This window comes from Parambassis ranga, chromosome 21 (genome assembly GCF_900634625.1).
Source record: "Parambassis ranga chromosome 21, fParRan2.1, whole genome shotgun sequence".
Classification (NCBI taxonomy): Eukaryota; Metazoa; Chordata; class Actinopteri; family Ambassidae; genus Parambassis; species Parambassis ranga.
The window spans coordinates 22,423,811-22,447,388 of NC_041041.1; the positions used below are offsets into that span (position 1 = coordinate 22,423,811).

Below are 23,578 nucleotides of genomic sequence, written 5' to 3' on the forward strand. Positions count from 1 at the left end.
TGTCACTGATGTGATACTTCCTAAACAAAACATCAAAAAGGTGCCAATCAGAAGCCTCATGGGCACAACAGATCAATGAAAAAAAGTATCTGACAATAGTGAGTGATAAACTGCCAATACTACAAATTACATTTCAGATGGAAGTATAATACTGACCCTATCCACATCTTTGTATTGTGCATTCTGTATGTCATGTTGATCTGTTTTGGACATGATGCTCTACATGATGTTTAAATGTCCTTTTATTCTTTTAGGCTTTTGTCATATCACTATGGTGTGAAAAACTTAAGCTGAACTTCTCATATAATGTTTGTTAGATTTTAAATGGATGTAGATGTGATCTGATAGAGTCAGCATTAATTTAACAGTATTTTAATACTAAAAGACAATCACATTAGTACTCTGACAAAGTTCAGGAGAACATGAAGGGGAATGGCTACCGTTGATATCACACCTGCCAGTCCTTTGGCATCGAGGCATGGTGAGTATTGTCAGCTCTTGATAGGTCTTGGCTGAGCCAGTCTTGGTGTGCAGGGATGACCCTGTCTTCTAGGCCCCCAGCTGGAGCTGGAGGAAGATTAATGATTTATCACTAGAATGGAACTGTAGCACGGCAGGATTTTCCATCTGTTCTCACTCCCACAGCTTAGCTTTGTCAAGGCAGCAAAGCTAAGCTGTTACTTCAACTCTCCCACTTGTTTAATAGCTTATTCAAGAAAACATCTCTTCTTACAAACATAGACTTGACTCCTGCCAAGTCCCTGAGAGTGATGCCTTTCTAGAGAATTTCCACTCACTGATTTTCCTCAGGGGAAGGTTACCCTCAGAGGAAAGCTGCCTACTTGTTGAAAAATGCAAAGCACATTTTTTAGTGCTGCAGCTATTGCATGCAGTCACAAGAGAAGAGCAAGGATAAATGTTCTGTGGGTACCTACATCATGGCCAACTCAGTGATGATGATGCTGCTTCAGGCAATTATAATATCTTGATTCTGACTAAATAAACACAAGAGCTGACAACAGAGGTGACGACAGCTGCAGCACTGATTTCCTTCAGCTGTTTCAGATGCTAATTCAGACAGACCAGAAAAACACAAGCGTCAAAAACAAGCAGAAGTGTCAAAAATGTGAAATCTGATCCACAGAAGTTGATTTAATGTGAATTGAAATCTTAAGAAATTCCTTAGTCATACAAAGAGAGCTGCTTTTATTCTCCAAAAGTCAAGCTAAAACTCCTACACCCAACACACAGCACTCATTACCATACCTACTAAAAACAGCCGGTTAGCAATAGTCAATAGTTATTCATCAGTTAAACACCATTTGTTAACAAAGATTTAAATTGTTTTCTTATTGACATCCTCTTAAATCAAGCAGACACCACCTTCAATGAAAGCATCCAGTTCTAATACTGCTTCTACTGCGAATTATAATAATATAATAAGACCTAAGTCTACAAAAAGAAAAGTGAAGAGACAGTGAGAGGGACAGACTGGTAGACTCAGAGGTAAAGTCCAGTGATGGTTCATGAATCTTCCTAAATGCTCAACTGCTCAGATGGTCTGAGGCAGTGCACACAGGTTATGCGTGCACCCTTACCCTACCTACCCTAATGTAGTCCTCCCCTTCCCTTTCCCTCACACCTATTATTTATTTATCTACATCAGCCCTCAATTACAGGCAGTGGTCTTAGGGCCACAGAGCAGGCCTAGGCGATCCAGGTTGAATTTGCTAATGAACAATGGAGAGAGACTCCCCTCATGTTTATTTCCAGCTTTCACCCAGAGCAGTAACCTGTGGAAAGAACAGTTGGACAAGGCTGCTGAATTAAAATTTGTATTTTTAATAGCCTAGCCTGCTACTGCATTCCAGTCGTCCCTCTGCATTTGGACAGATGGATGTGGGGAAAAAAGGGAGTTAGGCCACTTACAGGCAGACATGATGGCAATGACTCAAGGTGACATCCCCTGAAGGAAGAGCAGTTAGACTGTGAATCAAGCCTTGCAAGACCTGGAGGTGAGTTCTCCTGCTGTGCCTGCCTATTCATTTACAGAAGCGCGCTCAATTTTAATGTCTCCAATTGGTTCTTTCTCATCATCTTAACTGTTGATGATTAAAACCAGAGTTTCATTTTGTTTAGAAGGTTTTGGAGCATTAGAGTAAAAGGTGTACAATGGTTCTGAACTAACCTCATAAATACACAGTGAAACGTATATTTAAAGACATGTTTTTTGGTCTGGTGTGGTTTGATGATTTAAATGTTCTTGTGTTGTGCATTACTCCTGTTGCAGAGTCAACAGTTAATCCAACATTGCCAGTGCTTTACATCATTGAAAACCAAAGTCATAACAGCAGCACCACCATGTGGTGACAGGTGGGCATGAGTGTTCTTTTTTAACCCCTGGACTCTTCATTACACAGGTTGAAAAGTCTAAGAATAACATCTTATTGTTAAGTGAAGAAAAAATATAGATATCTACATAAGTTCATTGACAAGCATGCCTGTGCAGACTTCATCCAGGTCAGATTATGTCCAGGAGTTTAAAATCCTGTCAATTTGACTCTATACTATAGTTTCCTGAAGACAAGTAATTTTCAAAAATAGAATTAGTATCAAGTGCCTGGCCTTAGTCACACTCTCCATCCATCCATCTTCCATTAACCCACGTGTCCTGCAGTGCAGGGTCGCGGGGGGCTAGAGCCCATCCAGCCAGCTTTTGGGTGAGAGGCAGGGTACACCCCGGACGGTCACCAGTAGTGACACTCTCTTGCATGCTAATGGAGGCAGTCTGCTGCAGGTCCCTGCAGTCCCATGCTTTATTCTACGACACATTGTGCACCAGCGATTGTAATCTACTATCATCATAACCTGGAAGCCTCACTCACAGCCATGTAGTTAGCTTTTTACTTCTGGTGATTATAATTAAGCTCCATTAAAAATGGTATGACTGCCAAGATATGTGACAAAATATGTCATCTTCACTGCACTCTATTATTAAACCAGTTTATGAGAAGTTATCAACTTGGTGTGTGGTGTAGCCATGTTTCTGGCTGAGCTTATAGCCCACTTGCTGTTATAATTAGTGATTCACTGTCTAGCCAATAACAATTCATCTCCACAGCTGTTTGCTAACTGTCTGACTTTGTGGTTGCAAATGACATTATTAACTAGCAATTTATATTTATAAATGTATAATTTATAATGGCCGTTAGGTAATTACATTGTGTATGCATATACGTTTACGTTTGTGTTTAAAACGGCTGAAAAAGGCATTTCTTCTTTGTCAATCTAGATACATTGAACTCCAACATCCTCGTCATGGTTACAGTTGTGAACACCAATTTCATTATGTGGGCAGTCAAAGATGTCCGTCTCTGTTCCTGTGCATCTCAGCTCATCCAGCCAGATCTTACCAGAACCTGCAGTGGGACAGTAGTGTCAGAACACACATGTGCCTTCACAAGTTTATTTTGTATTTTATCTGAAGTTCAACAACATAGCTGCTCTTCTCTGAACTGTGATCTGTGTTTTGAATATTATTGGTAAGTTGCCAATATATGATTCCTACCACCTCTTTCTAAGGAATACACACACCCTGTATTTTAGAAAGGAGGCTTACTATCATGCTTATTTGGTTTGTGACCTCTATAATCTGACAGCTATCACATAAACCACCCAATGACCTAATGTTGCATTCTCAGAGCCATACCTGTCATAAATGACCCTTACAGCCCTTTCCGTGGCACGTTCTTTCTACTGAGCCCAGGCAAAAGGTACAGGAGCCTCTGCTGCTCTATCACATACACATTAGGTGACAGGCCTAATTTTAATGACCATTATCTACAATACAGGAGGAATATGTTGGAAGGAGACTGGAAGGGATGTAGCAGCTACTTACTTCTCTCCCACCCAGATAAAAGGATCGAAACAGCTTGTGTCAATACTCTTACATAAGAAAGCTAACTTTAGGTCACTCCCATTGCCCTCATTTTCTAAACCTAAAGGCTATACAGTTACACATGCACACATGAACGCGTGCTGGCTCCTTACCTGATGTGGCAGTGAAGGTGTTAACAATGGATGTGAAGCCCAACATCTTACAGATCACCATTCCATCTAGTCTGTCAAAGCTGTCATCACAAATGGTGCCCCAGACATTGTTATGCTTAACCTCCACACGTCCTTGGTTTTTACCCGGCACAAGACGCACGATCACTGCAGTGGCACAAAGGTGGAGATGATGGAATTTAGACTAGAACAGCACAGTGACTGGAACATGCACCATGAACAAGGTTTATCACCCCTTACATACACATCAAGGTCTGGGATCTATTTGATCATGATTGACTATCAATCTGATTTGTGCGGGACAATGGGCAAGGTCTGATCTTTGACAGGGACCAAATCACAATGTTTCCTGTATATGGAGGCTAAATCACAAGTGGCTTAATGAGAGTGTGGGGGACATTAAATGTAACTGCACCTACAGCCATGTTTAGAAGTTAATACTATTAATAATAATATTAATTCTTTGGTTTTTATGTAAAAATATCAAAAATCATCTGATTGTAGTGGGTCAATTCAATTCAATTTAGAATCATCTCAAAGCCCTTCACAGAGACCCAGAGCCTGAACCCCCTTAAGAGCAACAGTGGCAAGAAAAACTCCCTTTAACAGGAAGAAACCTTGAACACCGACTCAAAAGGAGAACCTTCCTGCTGACAGTCAGCCGGGTAGAGGAGGAGAAGAGGGAGACAGGACAGAGAGGATGAAGGAGAGAGAGGAACAAACATGCACAGACATCATACATTACAGAGAACAAACATGACAGGTTGTTGAGCAAGATGAAACTATTGTGTTTATATTATAGTGGATGTATATTTCAGCAGTTAGTTATTTGTAGTAAATAAATAATTTGTCTTTTTGTTGTTGTTTTTTTTTAATTTTTGAAAATACTACCACCTTGTGGTTAGTATCATGCTAACTTACTCTCCTTCCCTGATTCTCCTTTCTCTCCCTTGGCACCTGGTGGTCCGGGAGGACCTGTGGATAAAAACGATCACTATGATATCAACAGTTTAATGCTTAAACCCAGGTCAACACTGAGTTGGAGAGAAATATGCTACTGTAAATGAGAGCATCAGTGTGTATTCACCTGCAGTTCCATTGGAACCACTTGGTCCTTTTACACCTGTTGAAATAATGATAAAATGATAAACATGGCTGGTTAAATTGGGCATTCTTACTTTATATCTCTTGTGGGGAAAGGATAACATTCTAAATTCTGAATTTTAGCCCTATTAACACCCTTTAGCCGTATGTAAGTATTGTGTGATCCGAGCAGTTTGTCAGTTCACACATTAGAAAGTGTCTCACAAAGTGATTACAGGATGTAAAGTAATCCATGTTTAGTTAGGATGGCAGCAATCTGCTGAATGGTAAAATACACTGATGTACATGAAATTACACAACTCCTTGCTGAACACATAACTGTAAAGACAAGAAAGATAAATCATGGTGCAGCATGACTACTTAATAAAGACTAGAATCTGACCTGGAGGTCCGGGTAGACCAACATCTCCATGGTCTCCTTTTTGCCCAGGAATACCAACACCAGGAGTTCCTGCAGAGCAAGTCCACAACACATTGTGTTTTTTACACAGACATATAACATTTTTTCATCCATCCATCCATCCATCCATCCATCATCTGTTAATCCGCATCGTCCTGCAATGCAGTGTAATGCTATCTATGTGAGAGGTACATACAAAATGTCTATAGCATTTATTTACATACAAAATGTAACATACAGATACCTTGCAGACCAGGAAAACCAGGGTCACCTTTGTCTCCACCAGGGCCTGCAATTAGATCACAGTTGGAAGTAGCCACTTAAAAACAGTAATGCTAGCCTGGGTCACAGTTCTTGCAGAGTACAAAGTTACAGAGCTGGCTCTTGGCATAGGCCACATAGGCGGCCACCTGTTGGAGGGGGTGCTGCTGCAGGTAGAGAACTAGCAGGATTGAATAAAGTATCTATCTATTATCTAGATATACATCTAATAACTCAGGCCTTTTGTTGGTAATAAATGGATTTAAAAAACGAATACAAAAATAAATATAATAATAAATACTGTATAACAAATTCATTCAAAAATGTCTGTCGTAAATAATCTAATTTTTGATCAGGGTTGAATTGTATTTATATTTTTTAAACAATGTACACCTCATAGGCCAATAATTAGCACAGCACAGCAAACACTACAGTAACTTAAAGCTTTTTTACATATCTAGGTCATTGGACCCAAAGCCTTAAGCTTGTTACATACTCCACAAGAACAGAGAAATGTGTTGGTTACCTGGGCCCCCGGGTTCTCCTTTTTCACCTCTTGGACCTGGTACTTGATCCCCTGGTGGACCCCTGGGACCTACACACAGGAAGACATTCTGATTATTAGCCATCTTTTATAAATGCAGGCTATGCAGATCCCATGTATATTTTCCGTAAATAGCAGCATGTGAGCAATGTTACTGATAACAATGAGAAGTTAAAGAAGGAAGAGAAACTCCACATATCTAAAATCTGCTGATAAGTTTTCCACCCAGGAGCTCAAATTAGTTCATGTTATAGAAGGTCATGGTTCTGTTGTCAGAAAATGTACGGCACTATTGTCGTCTTGCAGTAATCTAGTATTCTCCGCAGTAGCTGAAAAAAACTTTTATGACCACCACTACGAAGAATTAAAAACATACTAATTTGCTTTGTTTAGTCTTGTCTTAGCCAAAATGTCTTCATTCAGTTTCCTATGACTGCTGAAGGGCTCTGTGTAATGGGCTAAGCTAACTTAAGCTATTGTTGGATGATCTGTAACTCTGTCCAGACTGTAGTGCTGCTGAAGGTTCTCTTTTTTTCACTGATCATATGACACCACTGTTGATGACAGAACACACCAGTTTCACCAGCAGTTCCTGGTTCTCCTTTCAGTCCCATTTCACCCTTTGGTCCAGAAACCCCACTGTCACCTGGAAAAAGAAAACATAGTATTAGAAAAGAATGCTGTTGCCTTTAACATGCAGAATAATAATGCCAAAGAATGATGGATAGCAAACCTGTTATTTAACTTGCTTAAATATAACAATAACTAGTAAGCAAAAAACAAAAGATTTATCTTTTGCCCTTCTAGTCCTGCTTTTGGAATCTTGGTGCGGTAGCAGTAATGTATTGTGTGTTTATGTCATAGCTGACAAGCTAGGGGGGAACTGATACAATTTAGGCTGACCTTGACTTCATAGCTTACCTCAACTAACACTATGCTCACCTTCATCACATGAAAGTCAAGACGTTTAACATGTTTATTCATTATCTTAGAACTCTTGAAAAAACCCTAAAGATTGAATGTAGGTCAATAGGTTACACCTGGGTCAAAGAAGTAAGGTAAAGTGAAGTGAGTTACAGCAAGCTGAAAAGCCTGTGGACAATACAGTATATCCTGTGGTACCTGTTTTTGGAGACAAGTTTGATCTAATATGGAAGGACACTCAAAGAAAGCAGCTGAGCTGAGCTGGGTTCAAAACACATGTGGATGGTTCAGATTTAGTAACATCTCAGATTAATAAAAAAAAACTGGAGTGGTAGATTGCTGCCTCTTTTTCTCCTTGTCCTGTGTCTTAAAGAATAGGATTAAGAGGTTGATATGACTAGAGGAGGTTGATTCATTCACACTAAGTATGCCTCCTCCTGCAGCCACTGTAAACTTGATTAACAACTTGTGTTTTTTTTTCCAAAAGGGTGTGGGGTGGGTGGTGGTGGTGGTGTGGGGGGTGTCTGTTGACCTATTGGAAAACATCTTTTCCACTCAGGTAATTTGTCAAATAGCGGAAAAGTCTTGTGGTGATAAAGATTTTATATGGAAAATGTCAGTGCACTACTTTGCAAGCATGTAAAGAATAATAGCTGCATCTCATCCATCGACCAGGTCTCAGCAGCTGTCTGACCAGAGATGACACTCCATCAATGTTGAGATCATCAGCAGACCTGAAAGCTAACACATCCTCCCACACATACACACCTTTAGTAAATCATGGGAATTATGAGCCTTGTCCAATAACTTTTATTCTACTATTATTTTCTCCAACAATGCTAGCGTTGACCATTTAATTCTACACCTACACAGAAACAAAGGCTGACCCAGACAACTGAAACTCTCCTCCTGTGAACCTGAATATGATTTTTGTGATACAATAATATTAATAGCTATGTGTACTCACCTTTAAGTCCTCTTTCTCCTGATGGACCAGTAGCACCTGGAGGCCCTGAGGTAGCAATACACACCAATTATATTTTCTATGTTAACCAAACTCTGAATCTCAGCTACTGAATCGTTTAATTTAAACAAGCACACACACACAAACACACACAGAGACAGACAGACACACCTGGTTTGAGGCTGATGGTTTTTAATTTGTCCTCCAGGTTGTGGTTGCTTGTGTTGAGCAGGATCAGACCAGCCTTCAACCTGTCCAGCTGACCATCTTCTCCACACAGGTTGTTGACCTGTTGTCATGGTAAAGTGACTGTGAGCCTTGGCTGTGATATTAAAGTATGTAATTTGAGACTCTTGAAACAATATTTTACAAATATTGTGTGCACTGTGAGGTAAACTAAATATTAAGCAGCAAACTGAAAGGAGCATAAGCTGGAATGGAAGGAGCTTTGTGATTTTGGAGAGGTTGTAATGTGCTCACCCCTTCCTATGAAATGCCATGAAAATGTACAAAACCATGTCACTACATGGCCATAAAGAGTACTAACTCAAGACTATTGTCTTTGGTTGTGCTCAGTCAATGTGCATAAAAAAACATTAAGAGGACCTGACTCTGCAGGGCCCCCAGCTGGCCCTTGAGGGTCTTGGACTCTTCACTGTTGTTGAAGATAAGAGTTTGGAGGTTGTCATCACCCAGAGAAATGAGAGTGGATTTCTGCTTCTGTGATCTGGGGTCAGCCAGTGAATCCTGCAACATGAAAACTGAGACATCGATGATGGGATGTTAGAAATGATATCCACCATCATCAACCTTTAAACGTTAGGCTTGAAAGACCTGTGTACACATTTAGATGTCCCAGTCTTAGGGGTTGTATTGAGGGCATTTAGATGTTTTTAGGCTGGGGATTAATTTACTTGTTTCCAGGAGAATCAGCCCAAAGTGGAAAAAACATCACAGGTGGAGCTTTGAATGTGTTTGACATTTACCATAATGTTCCTGTTATTATGCTGTGTTAACATGCCATGTGACTCTTAATTATGTTTGGCATGAATAAATCTGTTTTAAGCTGTGTTATTTCATGCTGTTTCCAGGTTATGAGATAGAATTATGGAGGTGGGATAGAGGAAGGAACTGTGTCTGATAAATAACTGAGTTATTCTGTAAAAAATTTGTAGCAAACACCCATTTAATGAAGGTAGAAGGAGGATGAGGAAGTTGCTATGTTGGTTAACCACAGCAACCTTACAACGCCTTACAACACAGTGGACGAAACTAAGCACAGAAAGTAAGGACATTTGTAATCGGTGGATTATGTCTTTCATGTAACAATGCTTTCTGATCCCTTGATGAAACACAAACCCCTCCCATTTTGTTTTGGAGCATCCAAGTCAACAAAGATTTGTATCCATAATCTGGTCTTGATTTTTTTACATAAAGGGCCCCCTGAGGGATGTGTGACTAATGGTTCCCATTTTTGAGCTATTTGTGTGTTATTTCACATTGTTTCTGGCCAAAACTGAACAGTGAGGGTGTATTGGCCAGGTTAAGAGATGGAATGATGTTAAGTGACTGTTAGGTTTAACTCTTCTTGTTACGGTAGAGCGTCCGGGGTTAGATTATGGTGTGTTCTAAAAGGCACACATTCATAAAAGTAAACACATTTTAAAAGGAAAACTAAACGTTAGGATAAGCGGTTGAAGATGGATGGATGGAACTAAATGCTCTTACAATTGTAGCCAAGAACTTGGCAAGGCTTGTTGGAAATGGAAGACATTACTCTCATAAAATCTGTGACAGGTTCTATTGGTCTTTCCTTAACCTAAGCTGGAGCCCAGCCTTCTTGATGAAAGCCTGAAGCAATGTTGTATCATCCACCCTTTCACCCATGTGGCTGACGTAGTCACCTAGTCACAGGCTTAGCAATACAACATAATGAAGACCAGTCTTAGACAGTTTTGTAAGTTTTTTAAGCAACATGTAATATTTTACAGTCTTGCCAACTTTCAGCCATAGCAAATAATGTGCATTGAATGTATCAATTAACATCAGTAAATATTTTAAATAGTGCAACTGTACCTTTATAAATGAGAAAGGCATTGAGGCCTGTCTGCAAGATGAGGTAAAGCACAATTACATTCAAACACCACTGTCTTTTTGGCCTTGCTGGCTTCAGATCTGAAACACAAGCAGCAAGTGCATTAAAACCACCAGTGATCACTGTCCTTGAGAAATGGTTGATTTTAGTGGATTGAAGGAAACATTTAGCAACTCGCAGCACATTCTTTAATCTCTAATTACGTACATTATGCTTACATTAGTCTTAAAAATGCTGGTGTGGTCATATGAATTCGAGGAGTTGACAGCTCATGTTAGAAAGCATGCTGTGTGTCTAATGTTAAAGGTTAAACATTGCTGCCATCTCCTGGTCATGGGCATGTATCTGGAAATGTCATGTTTACAAGCAGAGAATAATATAAATGTCTATGGTTAGGTTGTTTTAACAACAACTGCCATGAGCAATGCAGCATCCTGTAAACCTTAATTGAGTAAATGCAATGAGAAATGTTTCCTTATCCTTATGTAATTGTTGATAGAAGACTTTCATGAAATGTTTCAGGTTTTATTTATCTGTCATTATTGCAGAAAGGTTCAACTGAACCCCAAGCAAAGTTTAGCCAAGGTATCCCTGTATAAAAAAATCTATGTGTACAAAAATGGTATCCGGTGTACAGTCTCTGTTAAAGGAGAGCTTGTCTGACACTTATAATGCTTGTCCTTTGTCCTCTTCACCTGAAAATTCATTATTCTGCACATATGTATATGATATAAAGGCTGTCTAAGCTATCTGCATTTTTCTGCATTTTCTTCCTCGTACTCACCAGGCTGGAAGTTGTAGAGATCACTCCTGCTGAGGAACATGTCAAACAGTGGGTTAGTCTGGGTGTATGAAACCGGCTCTGCCATCCTGTCCATTGATGTCTCCATGTTCATTTCAGACTTGTCTTTACTTCCTTGTTCAGCAAATATTATAACACGCAGTACATGATGTTAGCAAACCTTGATTCTTTCCCAGATTGCAACATCTTTAAGAAAGATTTAGAGGGTTACCAGAGGGATAGAGGAAGGAACTGTGTCTGATAAATAGCTGAGTTGGCCACAACTCTGTAGCAAACACCCATTTAATGAAGGTAGAAGGAGAATGAGGAAGTTGCTATGTTGGTTAACTACAGCAACACAAACGTCTTACAAAACAGTGGACGAAACTAAGCACAAAAGGTAAGGACATTTGAGATCGCTGGATTATGTCTTTCTTGTTACAATGCTTTCCAATCTCTTGATGAAACACAAACCTCTCCCATTTTTTGGTAATCTGGTCTTGATTTTTTTAAAATAAAGGCCCCCTTAGAGAAGTGTGACTAATGGGTCTTCAACACAGAATATAGAATAGAATAGAATAGAATAGAATAGAATAGAATAGAATAGAATAGAATAGAATAGAATGCCTTTTATTTTCACTATATACAAGGACAATGAGATTAAAGCCCTCAACCAGTTTCAGTGCAAACACAGAAGTTAGTGCACAGTCCTGAGAATATAGTCTATATACATTTTTCAAGTATGGAAAAAATATTGCACATGTATATGTTGTAAATTTAAATGTATTTATATATTTATATTTTATTTATATATTTAAATAGATATTATTTAAATTTACAACACAGCATCTCTTGACTATGTCAGGGTTTTAGGTTTGAGCCAGGGCTTCTGTTTTAAAGTTGGTTTGTGCCTGTGTTACTTCCTGTTTTATTTTGCTATTTCCTGTTTAGTTCTGTATCACTGACTCTCCTCTCATTTCAGGTGTCCTGACTACCCCCTCCTTGTGTTCCCCCTCCTCTTCCTGGTGACCACCTGATCCTCCCTCATGTGTCACACCTGTGTCTAGTTGTCTACCCTGATCCCTGTGTATTTAGTCTGCGTCCTTCCTGCACTCGGTGCCAGTTTGTCTTGTCACCTTGGGAATGAGCATTCCTCTTGCCAGCCTTGACCTGGGGTGTTCTCCAGGTTGCCTTGCCTTGTTTTATCCTGTTTCCTCACTAAGTATCTTTGTTTTTGCCTTACGGAGTTTTTGCCACTTATTGTGTGATTTTGAGTTTTGAACTTTGGACTTTAGCCCACCTGACTGAGAATAAAGACTCTATTGTTAAACGCTGCTCCACATCCTGCATCTGTGTCCGCTCTTCAACACCAACCTTGACAGACTAGCTATCTGCCATCCTACATTTTAATTGTTCCTCTTCACTGACCCATGTAATGTCACCTAAGAGGACTCATTAACAAAGCATTAATGATCTAGCTGTAACCTAAATCTTTGCTTTTGCTTTTCAATTTTTTATTTATTTATACAGCACCTTTAACGATCAAGATTCTCTCTAGGTTTCATGTTGTGTCTTCCTCGTAGTTTTGTGCCCCTCCCTCTCTCTCTCTGCCTCCAGACCTGCATGCTGACCTGTAGTCTGGCTCCTGAATACTACACCAGTCTCTGTTGTTTATCCTTGTTTTAATTACTATTAACTTACTATTACTATTTATTAACTAAAGCAGCAGGAAGCTTCGCCTTATGAGTCGGGTCCTGTTCAAGGTTTCTTCCTGTTAAAAGGGAGTTTTTCTTGCCACTGTTGCTCTTAAGGGGGTTCAGGCTCTGGGTCTCTGTGAAGCACCTAGAGCCAATTATGACTGTAAAAGGCACTATATAAATACATTGATATTGAATTGAATTGTTTTCTGTTGGTCATTTGCCAAATTATTCTGCTATAGTAGCATATATAATATAATATAATATAATATAATATAATATAATATATATATATATATATATATATATATATATATATATATATATATATATATATATATATATATATATATATATATATATATATATAACCATGAAAATGTGAATTAATTTATACCCTTTGTAAAATGCATTTTCTGGATTTTTCAAACCTACCACTGTTTCAGCTGTGGCCTGTATGAAAAATCCAGAAAATGCATTTTACAAAGGGTATAAATTAATTCACATTTTCATGAATGAAATAAGTGTTTGATCTCCTATTAATCAGCTAGATTTCTGGCTCTAAGGTGTATTTGGGCACCATCACCAAGTAGCTGGGTGTGAAGGCGACAACAGTTGGTGTGATTATTCACAAATGGAAGAAACATAAAATAACTGCCAATCTCCCCCAGTCTGGAGTGCCATGCAAGGTGTCACCCTCGAGTTTCAGTGATAATGAGAGCGGTGAGGAATCAGCCCAGAACTACTAGGGAGGAACTTGTCAATGATCTCAAGGCAGCTGGGACCATAGTCACCAAGAAAACAGTTGGTAACACAGTATGCTGTGAAGGACTGAAATCCTGCAGTGCCCACAAGGTCCCCCTGCTCAAAAAGCACATGTACAGGCACGTTTGAAGTTTGTCACAGAACATCTGAATGATTCAGAGGCTGAAAGTGTTGTGGTCAGATGAGACCAAAATCCAGCTCTCTGGCATCACCTCAGCTCGCCGTGTTTGGAGGAGGAGGAAGAATGACTCCTAGAACTTCTTCTAAAAAAAGGAGTGGGACAAAATCCCCTCCTGAAATGTGTGCAAACCTTGTTGCCAACTACAAGAAATATCTGGCCTCTGTGATTGCCAACAAAAGTTTAGATGTTTTTCTTATTGTTCTGTCTCTCACTGTAAATATAAACCATTGAAAATATTGACTCGTCATTTCTTTGTTAGTGGGCAAACTTACAAAATCAGTAGGAGTTCAAAAAATTTCCTCTAACTGTATGCTGGAGGCTGTAACATGTCACACTAACCACCAGATGTCGCCCTGATATCATTTTCATGCTGAAGCCGTATTTCAGTGTCGCACTGCTGATAGACTGTGTCTGATTTCAGCAGCATCACCTCCTCTTCCCAAGTCAGTCACTGTTTTGCACAGAATACTGCTTATTTTTCCTGTTTCTGCAAAACGTTTCCTGAAATAAGTTTTATATTCTATAATCTATGTTCTTTTGTACAATTTTACCAATGATTGAATAAATATAGAAAGCATTAGGCTACAAAACAAATTGTTTTTGGAATAATAATAATGATAATACTAATAACAGTCATGTTAGAAAAAAGACCGTTATATTTATTTATATTGTTTATGCAAAATAAAGTTGGCGTTAGGTGTCTTTGATAAATCTTTCGAAAGGGGCCAACATATTTTCTGCTGGAACTGATGCCAAGCAGCACTAAGTATTAATGTATACTATTAAGAAAATAGAATGAATAAATAACATTGAACTTTTTGAACCGTTTCAATCCTGTATACAGCACGTTTTAATTGAATGCATTTACATATATATAAACTTTTCAGAATAATAGCGTTAATTAAAATGTAGACTTATTTTTTCTGTTTTTGTTTTTATCTCTGTTTTAGGTGCTGTGCTGCTGATAAGATAGTAATCTTCAATACAACGGAGAGGGACGTTAGAAGCGACAGACTTTCCATGAGAGGGACAGACTTACCGACAGAAAAACTGTGATCAGCCTCACTGTGTGTGTGTGTGTATTGAAAACACTGTCCCTAAAGCTATACGATCCATCTGCGAAAGGAACATTAATAATGCCATACCACTCATTCTTATGTTGCTCATTTTATATTAAAAAATATATTAAATAGCCACACACTACATACAAAAAACAGCATTGTATTGTCGGGATAAAAAAAAGAATAATGTTGAAAATAGACATCCCGGCAGATCAGTGGAAAAACACCTCGTCCTTAGAGGAGCTGGTCTATTTGGAGACATTGCGCTGACACTGAGGCCTATTCAAGCATCTCAGGATTTAGTTTATCAATGTCCTGTCAGGAATCATTCAAATGGAGAGACGATCAGTGTAAATACGACCCTTTTCCCGTTTTTGTGTAAGTCCGCACAATAACACATAAATGAAAAAAATCCAACCATTTTTTATTATGAATTACACCAATTAAGTTGTTCCTTCGTGCTTTTCTATTAACACTTTGAAAACCCTCCTCTGCAGCACGCCTGTCATTAAGCTGCATTATATTGTTTTATCTGCCCACTTTGAGCGCACTTTGATGAAGTGTTTGGAGCGGTGAGCTGACAGAGCCTTTGAGTTGCTTTTCTCCTGCAGCCAGGTGATGAACGTCCGGCTGATCGGGCGAAATAAGGAGTAATTAAACCTATAAATTATCCGCCGGCAGCTCGTCTCTCTTACCGTGAGATAAGAATGCGCTTTTCCAGAGCTCGGGCTGGAAAACAATACCTACTGACAATGGCAGCTACACCTCCGAAAAGAGGAAAAAACAATGGAGAGAGTGCGTCAAACCTGGAGCTGTGCGGCGTTGAAATGACGCATATGAAGCTGTGCGACGTGTACATTTCAGTTTACATTAACTATTAAAAAAACATAAGAAAGGAGATCGTTTATGGTGCCGGTTGGTATGCAGGCCTTCTCTCTTTGCGGAATATGTGTGTGTGCGCTTGTGTGATGACAAAGAGACCCAGAATCGCCTCTGGGTGCAGGCTGACAGGCTTGGTCTGTCGGGCCCAAATGAAAGAACCAGCAAGACATGAGCTCAGAGGAAAGTCGTTCCAGTTTAACTCCTGCTGTTTTAACACCAAGGCCCGCTGGGCCCACCTGTCCAGGTAAAGTTAACTGTTCAGAGATAATTATTTGAATTTCATTCATCCATCCACCAGCGGGTGTGTGTGTGTGTGTGTTTCTCCTCCACTAAGATGTAACATATATACCGTACAAAGCTGAAGGCGCGGAGCAGTGATAATCTCTTGTTTGGTTTCTCTATGAAGGTGCCTCGCTACTTCACGCTCCCCTCCTGGATCAGAGACGTATGATAATTGGACGTCGTCACCCGATGTCCAAAAGTGTTCCGGCTGGTGATTGGCCCGCTGCGCTTTGGATGTTATTCATGCTCCTCTGGTTAGTGAGTATGAGTGTGTGCGCGCAGTGATGTGATGTGAGGACTTTGTGAAGAGCAGACTGTCATACAGCGGTGAAAAGCTGGGTGTGAGAGCAGTGCGCAACAACAACCGCGACCAGTCTTTTAGCCTTGTAAGTTAACGGCCATGACGCGCCAGAGCTTCTTTACGCAGACAGGATGTCCACCCTCTCCGAATAATTACAAGAAGCAACACATGCAGGAGACAAAATAACTATGTTTTAGTGCTTCCTGTAGTCATATTTTGGATACAATACAGGTCCACTGAGTGGAAGTGGATTGAAAGAAAAGAAGCCACGTTGGTGTTTGAAGCAGCAATGGAAGCGCAGCGGGATCTGAACAGCACGGATAGTGAGAGAGAGAGCGTCTCCCCCTCTCCCAGCCTGCCCTCGCCGCCCATACTGCCTCTACAGGTCGCTCAGCAGGCCCACAGAACCACCAACTTCTTTATTGATAATATTCTGCGTCCAGACTTCGGTTGTAAGAAGGAGAACGGCGCGCGTGAGAGGGCACAGACATCCGCCCGGGATCGCCTCCACCCGGCGTTGAGCAGGCCGAGCCTTCCCGGAACGCTGTCCCAGGACTCAAACTGTAGCAGTGACAGCACTTCGTCCTCCGCATCTTCCAACACCTCCTTGGCGAGTTCAAAAAAGAGCAGCGGAGGCGGAACAGCCACCACAGTCGCCTCTACCGGGAACAGCGAAGGCGTAAAAGCTGAGGAGAGGACGGGCGGCGGTGCCGGAGAGAACACGTCCTCCTCGCTGGTGGTGCTTAACGGCACCGCGGCGCCCACACCAGAGACGCAGCCTCTGCTCTGGCCGGCATGGGTGTACTGCACACGGTACTCGGACAGGCCCTCATCTGGTAAGGCAGTAGAATCGTGACTGTGGTTCGTTAACGACTCTTATATGCATGTGCATCTTATGCTGACAGGTAAAATCATTTTCCTACACCAAACAACACCAAACATATTTACCGCTCGATATCAAACTTGATTTTATATACTACGACATTTCATTTGATTTTCCCTAAATCCTCTCTGTTTTAAACACGCACACACACACACACACACACACACACACACACACATATATATATATATATATATATATATATATATGTGTGTGTGTGTATATGTCTATATATATATATAGACACATGTTTTGGCAGCACAATATTAAATAATGAAACACTTTAAAAGCCTGAGATGTAGTTTGTTAATTGCTAAACAAGGCCGTTTCTAGTTTCATTTCTTTTTTTTAAAAAAAAAAGAAAAGAAAAAAAGAGAAAAGTAAGCTTCTGTAACAGCTTAACTTGAAGACATTTATTAAAAGAAACAGACTGACGCTGCGCTGAATGTTGACAGTGTAACGGTAGAGAGCGGGCAGGGCTTCATTGTGACATACTTTGGAGGGGGCTTCAGCAGACTTCACATCCACCTGAGAGCCTGTTCTCCCCGGCGTTAGTGTGTATGTCAGCCGTGTTTCCTGCGCTGAGCTGCTGTCAGTAAAGCATGGCGGAGAAAAACACAACGAAGTTAAAGACAATTACTGTACAGCAGACACTTTCAATAGACAATAAAACATGTACAAGTGGCCTACAGGGCAACGCGAAGGCATATGTCAGAAAGCAGACGGATATTTTCAAATCTGAAATAAACTCAGCTTTTCTCATCCCACTGTCAACATTGTGAGTTTTGTCACAGCGGGAGCCTCTTCATAAAATGTATCCTTTATAATGTACCTTTAACAACGTCTCACAGCAGTCTTTGATTGATCTAAGTAATGTATTTTAAGTAGTATTTACGCTTGCAGAAGCCTCAAATATTTTCGGATATTACTGGACTCATTCAAAAATGTGGGTATTCTATAGCATTGTTATTATTATCATTATTATTATTATTATCATTATTATTATTATTATTATTATTACTACTACTACATGGTAATAATATATATAATAGCTGTAGTATGTGAGTACAAGCGAATCTTTTCAAGCTTCACAGTCAGGCGCCTAAATGAATTGTTTGAACGGGCAGGTGAGCAGGCAAAACATAATAATAATAATAATAATAATAATAATAATAATAATAATAATAATAATAATATATACAATATGAAATGTATTATTAAAAAAATAACCTAGCTCTGCGCTGTGTCAAAATGCTCATCATGGGTTTTTCGATAGGCTGATTGATGATTATTACTCGTTTCATGCGCTGCATATTTATATTCCCGCTCTCCTGTCCTTTCGCCCTTACTGCAGGCCCAAGGACACGGAAACTGAAAAAGTCGAAAAGCGGCAAAGAGGACAAACGGCCGCGTACGGCCTTCACGGCTGAGCAGCTGCAGAGACTTAAGACGGAGTTCCAGGTGAACCGATACATCACGGAGCAGCGGAGGCAGTCTCTGGCCCAGGAGCTCAACCTCAACGAATCCCAGATAAAAATCTGGTTTCAAAACAAACGGGCCAAAATCAAAAAGGCCAGCGGCTTCAAGAACGGGCTGGCGCTGCAGCTGATGGCGCAGGGACTGTACAACCATTCCACCACCACCATCCAGGAGGATAAGGAGGACAGCGACTGAGGCACACCGCTTCATGGGGACAGGACCGCACGCTCCTCCGCACATACTCTGTACATTGTAAATATGATATCTAATTTAACGAAGCGCGCTTTGGGGGGGTGCTTGGCACTGCTCTTCCTTATCTCCTCCTGTTCAGGATGACTCGAAAGCGGAATAGACAAACAGACTGCATACTACTGGACTGATCTGTCACAACAAAACCAAAGATTTTATTGGAAAGCAGAGCCTGGACAGTTTCAGAAACAGCAAAGACAAAAGAAACACCTCAGGGAGCCTCATGGAGCTCCAACCGCCCCCAGACAACACCAAACACCGCCAGAGCAGTCAGCCTCATTTCTGGACCAACTGCTTCAAAGACCTGTAATAACCCTACAGTTGACTGAGATGCCATACACAGGTGAAAAATACAAAATGACAGCCTATGATTCAGTATAGAACGAGGCCACCGTAGACACACTCAGAACCTCAAGGCCTTATAGCTACAGAAGCGCATCTGATCTGACTCTTCTAGAGCAACATATTACAAAGAATAGAAAACAATTTAAAGACAGTTCATTATCTCATTCCGGCGCATTTTAAAACAAAATTTACATCACAAGCAAAATACAGATGAACAACATGAGAAATCCAAAAAATAGCGGTTAAAGAAAAGGACAGGTCTGACTAAAAGAACTGTAGGAGTATTTTAGTTACTTTGTAACAGTCTGTAACTTTGTAGAATGGGTGAACTTGCCATCTTCACATTCATTCTGTGTTTATGTAGCGAGACACACAAAATACACAAAGACCTAAAATTATTTTAATTGCACACATATCGCAAACAAGTCATGTTTCCAGCGCAAAATGTATATTCTTTATGTAACATCAATGGTACATTATAATATATGTTTACATTGGGGCCTGCAGTGTGTGTGTGAAATGTCAAAGAAATAATCATTTTTTTCTGTGTTATACCGTCTCAAACAGACTTAGGGGCAACTACAGTTGTTACACAGAGTCCATATAAATACAGTAGATATTTACAGAAGGCTTATAATTCATACACCAAAAATCACAAATTGAACACTGAGATCCTCTATGCGTCATTTTAATTTGGCAGGTTTTTCAGTGCGTATGTTACTGGGGGCGAGTACATTATATACATTTAAACCATGTTTCCAAATAAACGCTTTTATATTGGAAAAAACTCTCGCACAGTGACACATTTTTTATTGTTGACACCGAGTATTTAGTTAATATTAATGTGTGTGTGTGTGTGTGTGTGTGTGTGTCTTCAGCTCATTGATTCAAGTGAGTGGGACAACTGAATCCATATTCATAAGCCTTTTGGAAAGAAGGTGAATTTACACTGCGAGGCGCGCCGCTATCAGCGCTGTTCAAAGCGTTGCAGAGCATGAAATTGCCTCTCCGTCTCTCTGTGTTCACTCATTTCATCACCCAGCCCTGCAAGCCTGAAACAAAAATACAGGAGAGCGAGTCTGACTGTGTTTGGGACTCGTTCAGATAGGAGAAAGCTTCACACACACACACAGCAAGCACTCGGGCACCCATTATGCACCTTCATTTTTTTACATGGTTTATTAATGATATTACTACATTCGTTTACCTGTTTAGTATTAATGATTATTTGTATCACATTTCTACCACAAAACACACTATTTTCAAATAGGGATTGCAAACTAACATATAACATAGGGCCTATTGTATTTTTAAATTAACAATCTAACCATACACATAAAAAGGTTGTTTTTGTTTTTTTTATTGGTTTGTTTTTAGTTTTTTCGTGTGTGTTTTTTTTTCTTAAAAAAGCACTCCACCCTCCTTTTGGTTTAGAATACACATCCAAACTCTATTTTCTTGTGTGACAAAAATACAAAGAAGTAGCTTCCTTTTATCAGTGGTTTTCATCCAAAAGTATGGCTCTGTTCTGCTGAATCGGAACTTTTACTACATGTTTTCACATATTTGAAGGAAAAGAGGGATAAGCAGGTGTTACTTTAAAGCGCTGATAAGGGAAAGATCCTGTAGATAACTGAAACATATCATCGTCCTGCTTCCTCAAGCTATCTATTCATCTAACCAGTCACGTCAGGAACTTTATTTGTATTTCAGTGAAATAATGAACAGATTGGGCCAGATTGTAACCATCTGGGAATAATATTTAGCAATTTAACAATTCTTTTTAAGGATAGATAGATAGATAGATAGATATTTGGAAAGGGTAAACTGAGGGCCATGTTGCTGTTGACAGCAAGTCCACTGTGTAATTATTTTGGACTAAATTACTTATCGAGTGAGCATCTTCTTGATGAAACCAGACCATTTCCTGCAGCCAGGAGGTCATCTGTCATCTCGAGCTTCATACTTTCCTTATAGCAGGAGTTTGTCTCTTCTATAATCATTCTGGAGCCTGTCCAAAGAAAGTATTCCCCACCACTTAAAAAGAAAGAGAGAAAATAACAGCAGGCTGAGATCAATTTGTCAAATTCAAAGGTAAATGTTGTGACAGGTTGACTGAATCTTTGCCTCTACCTGTTTTCTTGCACTCTCTGCTGCTGGCCTCAGATCCATAGGGAAGAGGAGGAGGTTTGGTTTCACATGCCGGGCCCTTTGTAATTATCCAATAGAAACACAGAGACAGGATGATATCATTTCTTCACATTCCATTTCTGCTTTTACATTCCATGCATGCGTAATTGCATAATAAAAACACACAGTGTGCATCTGTGTGAGATCACAGAGTGTGATGCAAATTTCAAAACAATTAGACACATTAACATTCCCCTACCAATTACAGAGGACTGTTTGTGTGTGTGTGGCAATGGACTGTGTGCTGCTGCCTGAAGCAGGGGGACTGCAAACTGTAGCCACACAGCCAGGCCTGTGGCTACAGCTTTAATTTACATGCAAATGAAGGTAATAAACAGTCCTCCTGCTGATGAAGAACTGTACAGTAATAATAATAATTAATAATGGTCTGACTTTGCTCTGCCTCCATGGCTCAGTGTTGCTACCTGAAAACAGAATATCAGTAGGTTGTACCAATGGGCAACTGTACCTTTTTTTATCACATCAAGTTACATAAAACAAACCAGTTTTCCATTTGGATTTGACTACAAACAGTAATTATAAATTAAACAAATAAAATTGAGGACATCATTGACCAACAAAAGTCATTCATTCTAATAAACTTCTTTTAACATTTGATGAATTGAGTCACATTTTAATGTGAACAAAAATGGATTTCTCTAAATTATGATGTGTTTTTTTGTGCTATAATACACTATGTAAGAAAAACTCCAACAAGAAGCCTATTTAAAAGCTTTTGATAACATGAGATAAATTTAAAAAAAAAAAGTCTTAAAAAAGCATAAAAGTTTTTGGGGTAACATCTTATATCTTTGTGTTGAACATTTAAACCTGATCAATCAAACTGTAGCAATCAAATGTGGATGACCGTCATTAGTAGAGCTACTAGTGGATCTGACTGACTGAGTCTTGGCCATTTCTCAGCAGCCTGGTGTCAAACACAAACCAAGAAACACAAAACCACTGTCTTCACACCCAGTAATACAGCTGCCTTCATTGTTGATCCACACATGCAACAAACTGATTGTGTACACAAACACACAAGCAAACGCTTCACTTGCACTTGGGTGCATACACATGCACCCCATACACACAGAGCAGACAGGGGGTGCAGACTAACTCTCCACATGCCTCCTTCTGTCTACAGCCTGTCAACAAGTGAGCTGTGAGGCCCAGCAAAGCAGTTGTGGCACAAATGGCCACCATTGTTTTATCATGGCTGGGGAACACACATAGCATTGATATACAGGCCTTCCACACTGCTGTTAACCAGTCTGTGTGTGTGTGCATGCGTGTGTCAGTGTGTGACTAAGCAGTGTAAATCATACATGGATTAACTGGCAAATGGTTTTATATGTGTGTGCCTGTCTGTGTATATACTGTGTGCAGGTCTAAAATGATACTGGCTCTTCCACTCAAATGCAGAGATGTCCACTGGAAAAGCTTGTCTTGTTAATATTTGATGTGGAAAAAACTGAAAATATATTTTGGTAAAAATGTAGTCTTGACTTCATTATTATATTGGTGTTCACATACATATATACTAATTAATAAATACTCCTGCATTAAAAAATGCAAATACTCACTCATTAAAGATACGATCATTAATGAGATTGTTAGAACATCATTATGTCTTAGATTTTTGACTAAGTTTATTAATTTTCTTTGAAGGGGGGAGCCAGAATTACTACAGTAGGAAAAAATAAATAAATGAATACATTTATTCACATGTTTCAAAAACACACACACAGAGCATGGAAAGACTCACTTGTGTTTTGAAGTGGCAAAGCTGCCCAGCCCCCTCTTTTGTCCCCAGATCCCTCCCAAACAAACATTGCAAACAGGATTAGTTTGTTCTCAGATGCCCAATGTTACGTGGTTTGATGCTGCCGCTCCTCAACCGGGGCTCACAATGAGGAGCCAGACTCCCCTTTCCTTACAGCCCATTGGGTTGGCGCCATTTTGATTCAAGCCAGCAGGTAGGTGAGAGCCACCTCAAAAGATCCTGTCCCATGTCTTTCAATTGTTTTTCTGATGGATAGCAAAATATTTTCAATCACTTTTTTTGAAAATATTTTGGAAACATCTTAACTGAACACCAGATCATGTAAGCATTTCATTT

At 39.8% G+C, this 23,578-nt stretch overlaps 2 protein-coding genes across 4 annotated transcripts; one reads left to right on the forward strand and one right to left on the reverse strand.

Moving 5' to 3' along the window:
* Positions 1–1,321: 1,321 nt before the first annotated feature.
* Positions 1,322–11,348, reverse strand: LOC114426780 (macrophage receptor MARCO-like). Of its 2 annotated transcripts, XM_028394410.1 has the most exons (13): positions 11,145–11,346; positions 10,342–10,440; positions 8,872–9,026; positions 8,437–8,554; positions 8,269–8,313; positions 6,952–7,023; positions 6,360–6,428; positions 5,817–5,861; positions 5,555–5,623; positions 5,156–5,191; positions 4,990–5,043; positions 4,051–4,215; positions 1,322–3,419 (listed from the first exon to the last, which is right to left on the reverse strand). In XM_028394410.1, exons 1-13 carry the CDS (start codon positions 11,254–11,256, stop codon positions 3,289–3,291), a joined length of 1,170 nt encoding a protein of 389 aa, XP_028250211.1. In that variant the 5' UTR covers positions 11,257–11,346; the 3' UTR covers positions 1,322–3,288. The 2 variants fall into 2 exon arrangements, with proteins under 2 accessions (XP_028250211.1, XP_028250212.1); XM_028394411.1 differs by lacking the exon at positions 10,342–10,440 and having other exon boundaries at positions 11,145–11,348.
* Positions 11,349–16,323: 4,975 nt separating this feature from the next.
* LOC114426342 (homeobox protein engrailed-1-B-like) lies at positions 16,324–19,885 on the forward strand. Of its 2 annotated transcripts, none has more exons than XM_028393684.1 (2): positions 16,324–17,146; positions 18,545–19,885. In XM_028393684.1, the coding sequence occupies exons 1-2, from the start codon at positions 16,600–16,602 to the stop codon at positions 18,865–18,867; spliced, it is 870 nt and encodes a 289-aa protein (XP_028249485.1). In that variant the 5' UTR covers positions 16,324–16,599; the 3' UTR covers positions 18,868–19,885. The 2 variants fall into 2 exon arrangements, with proteins under 2 accessions (XP_028249485.1, XP_028249487.1); XM_028393686.1 differs by having other exon boundaries at positions 18,548–19,885.
* The last annotated feature ends 3,693 nt before the right edge of the window (positions 19,886–23,578 follow it).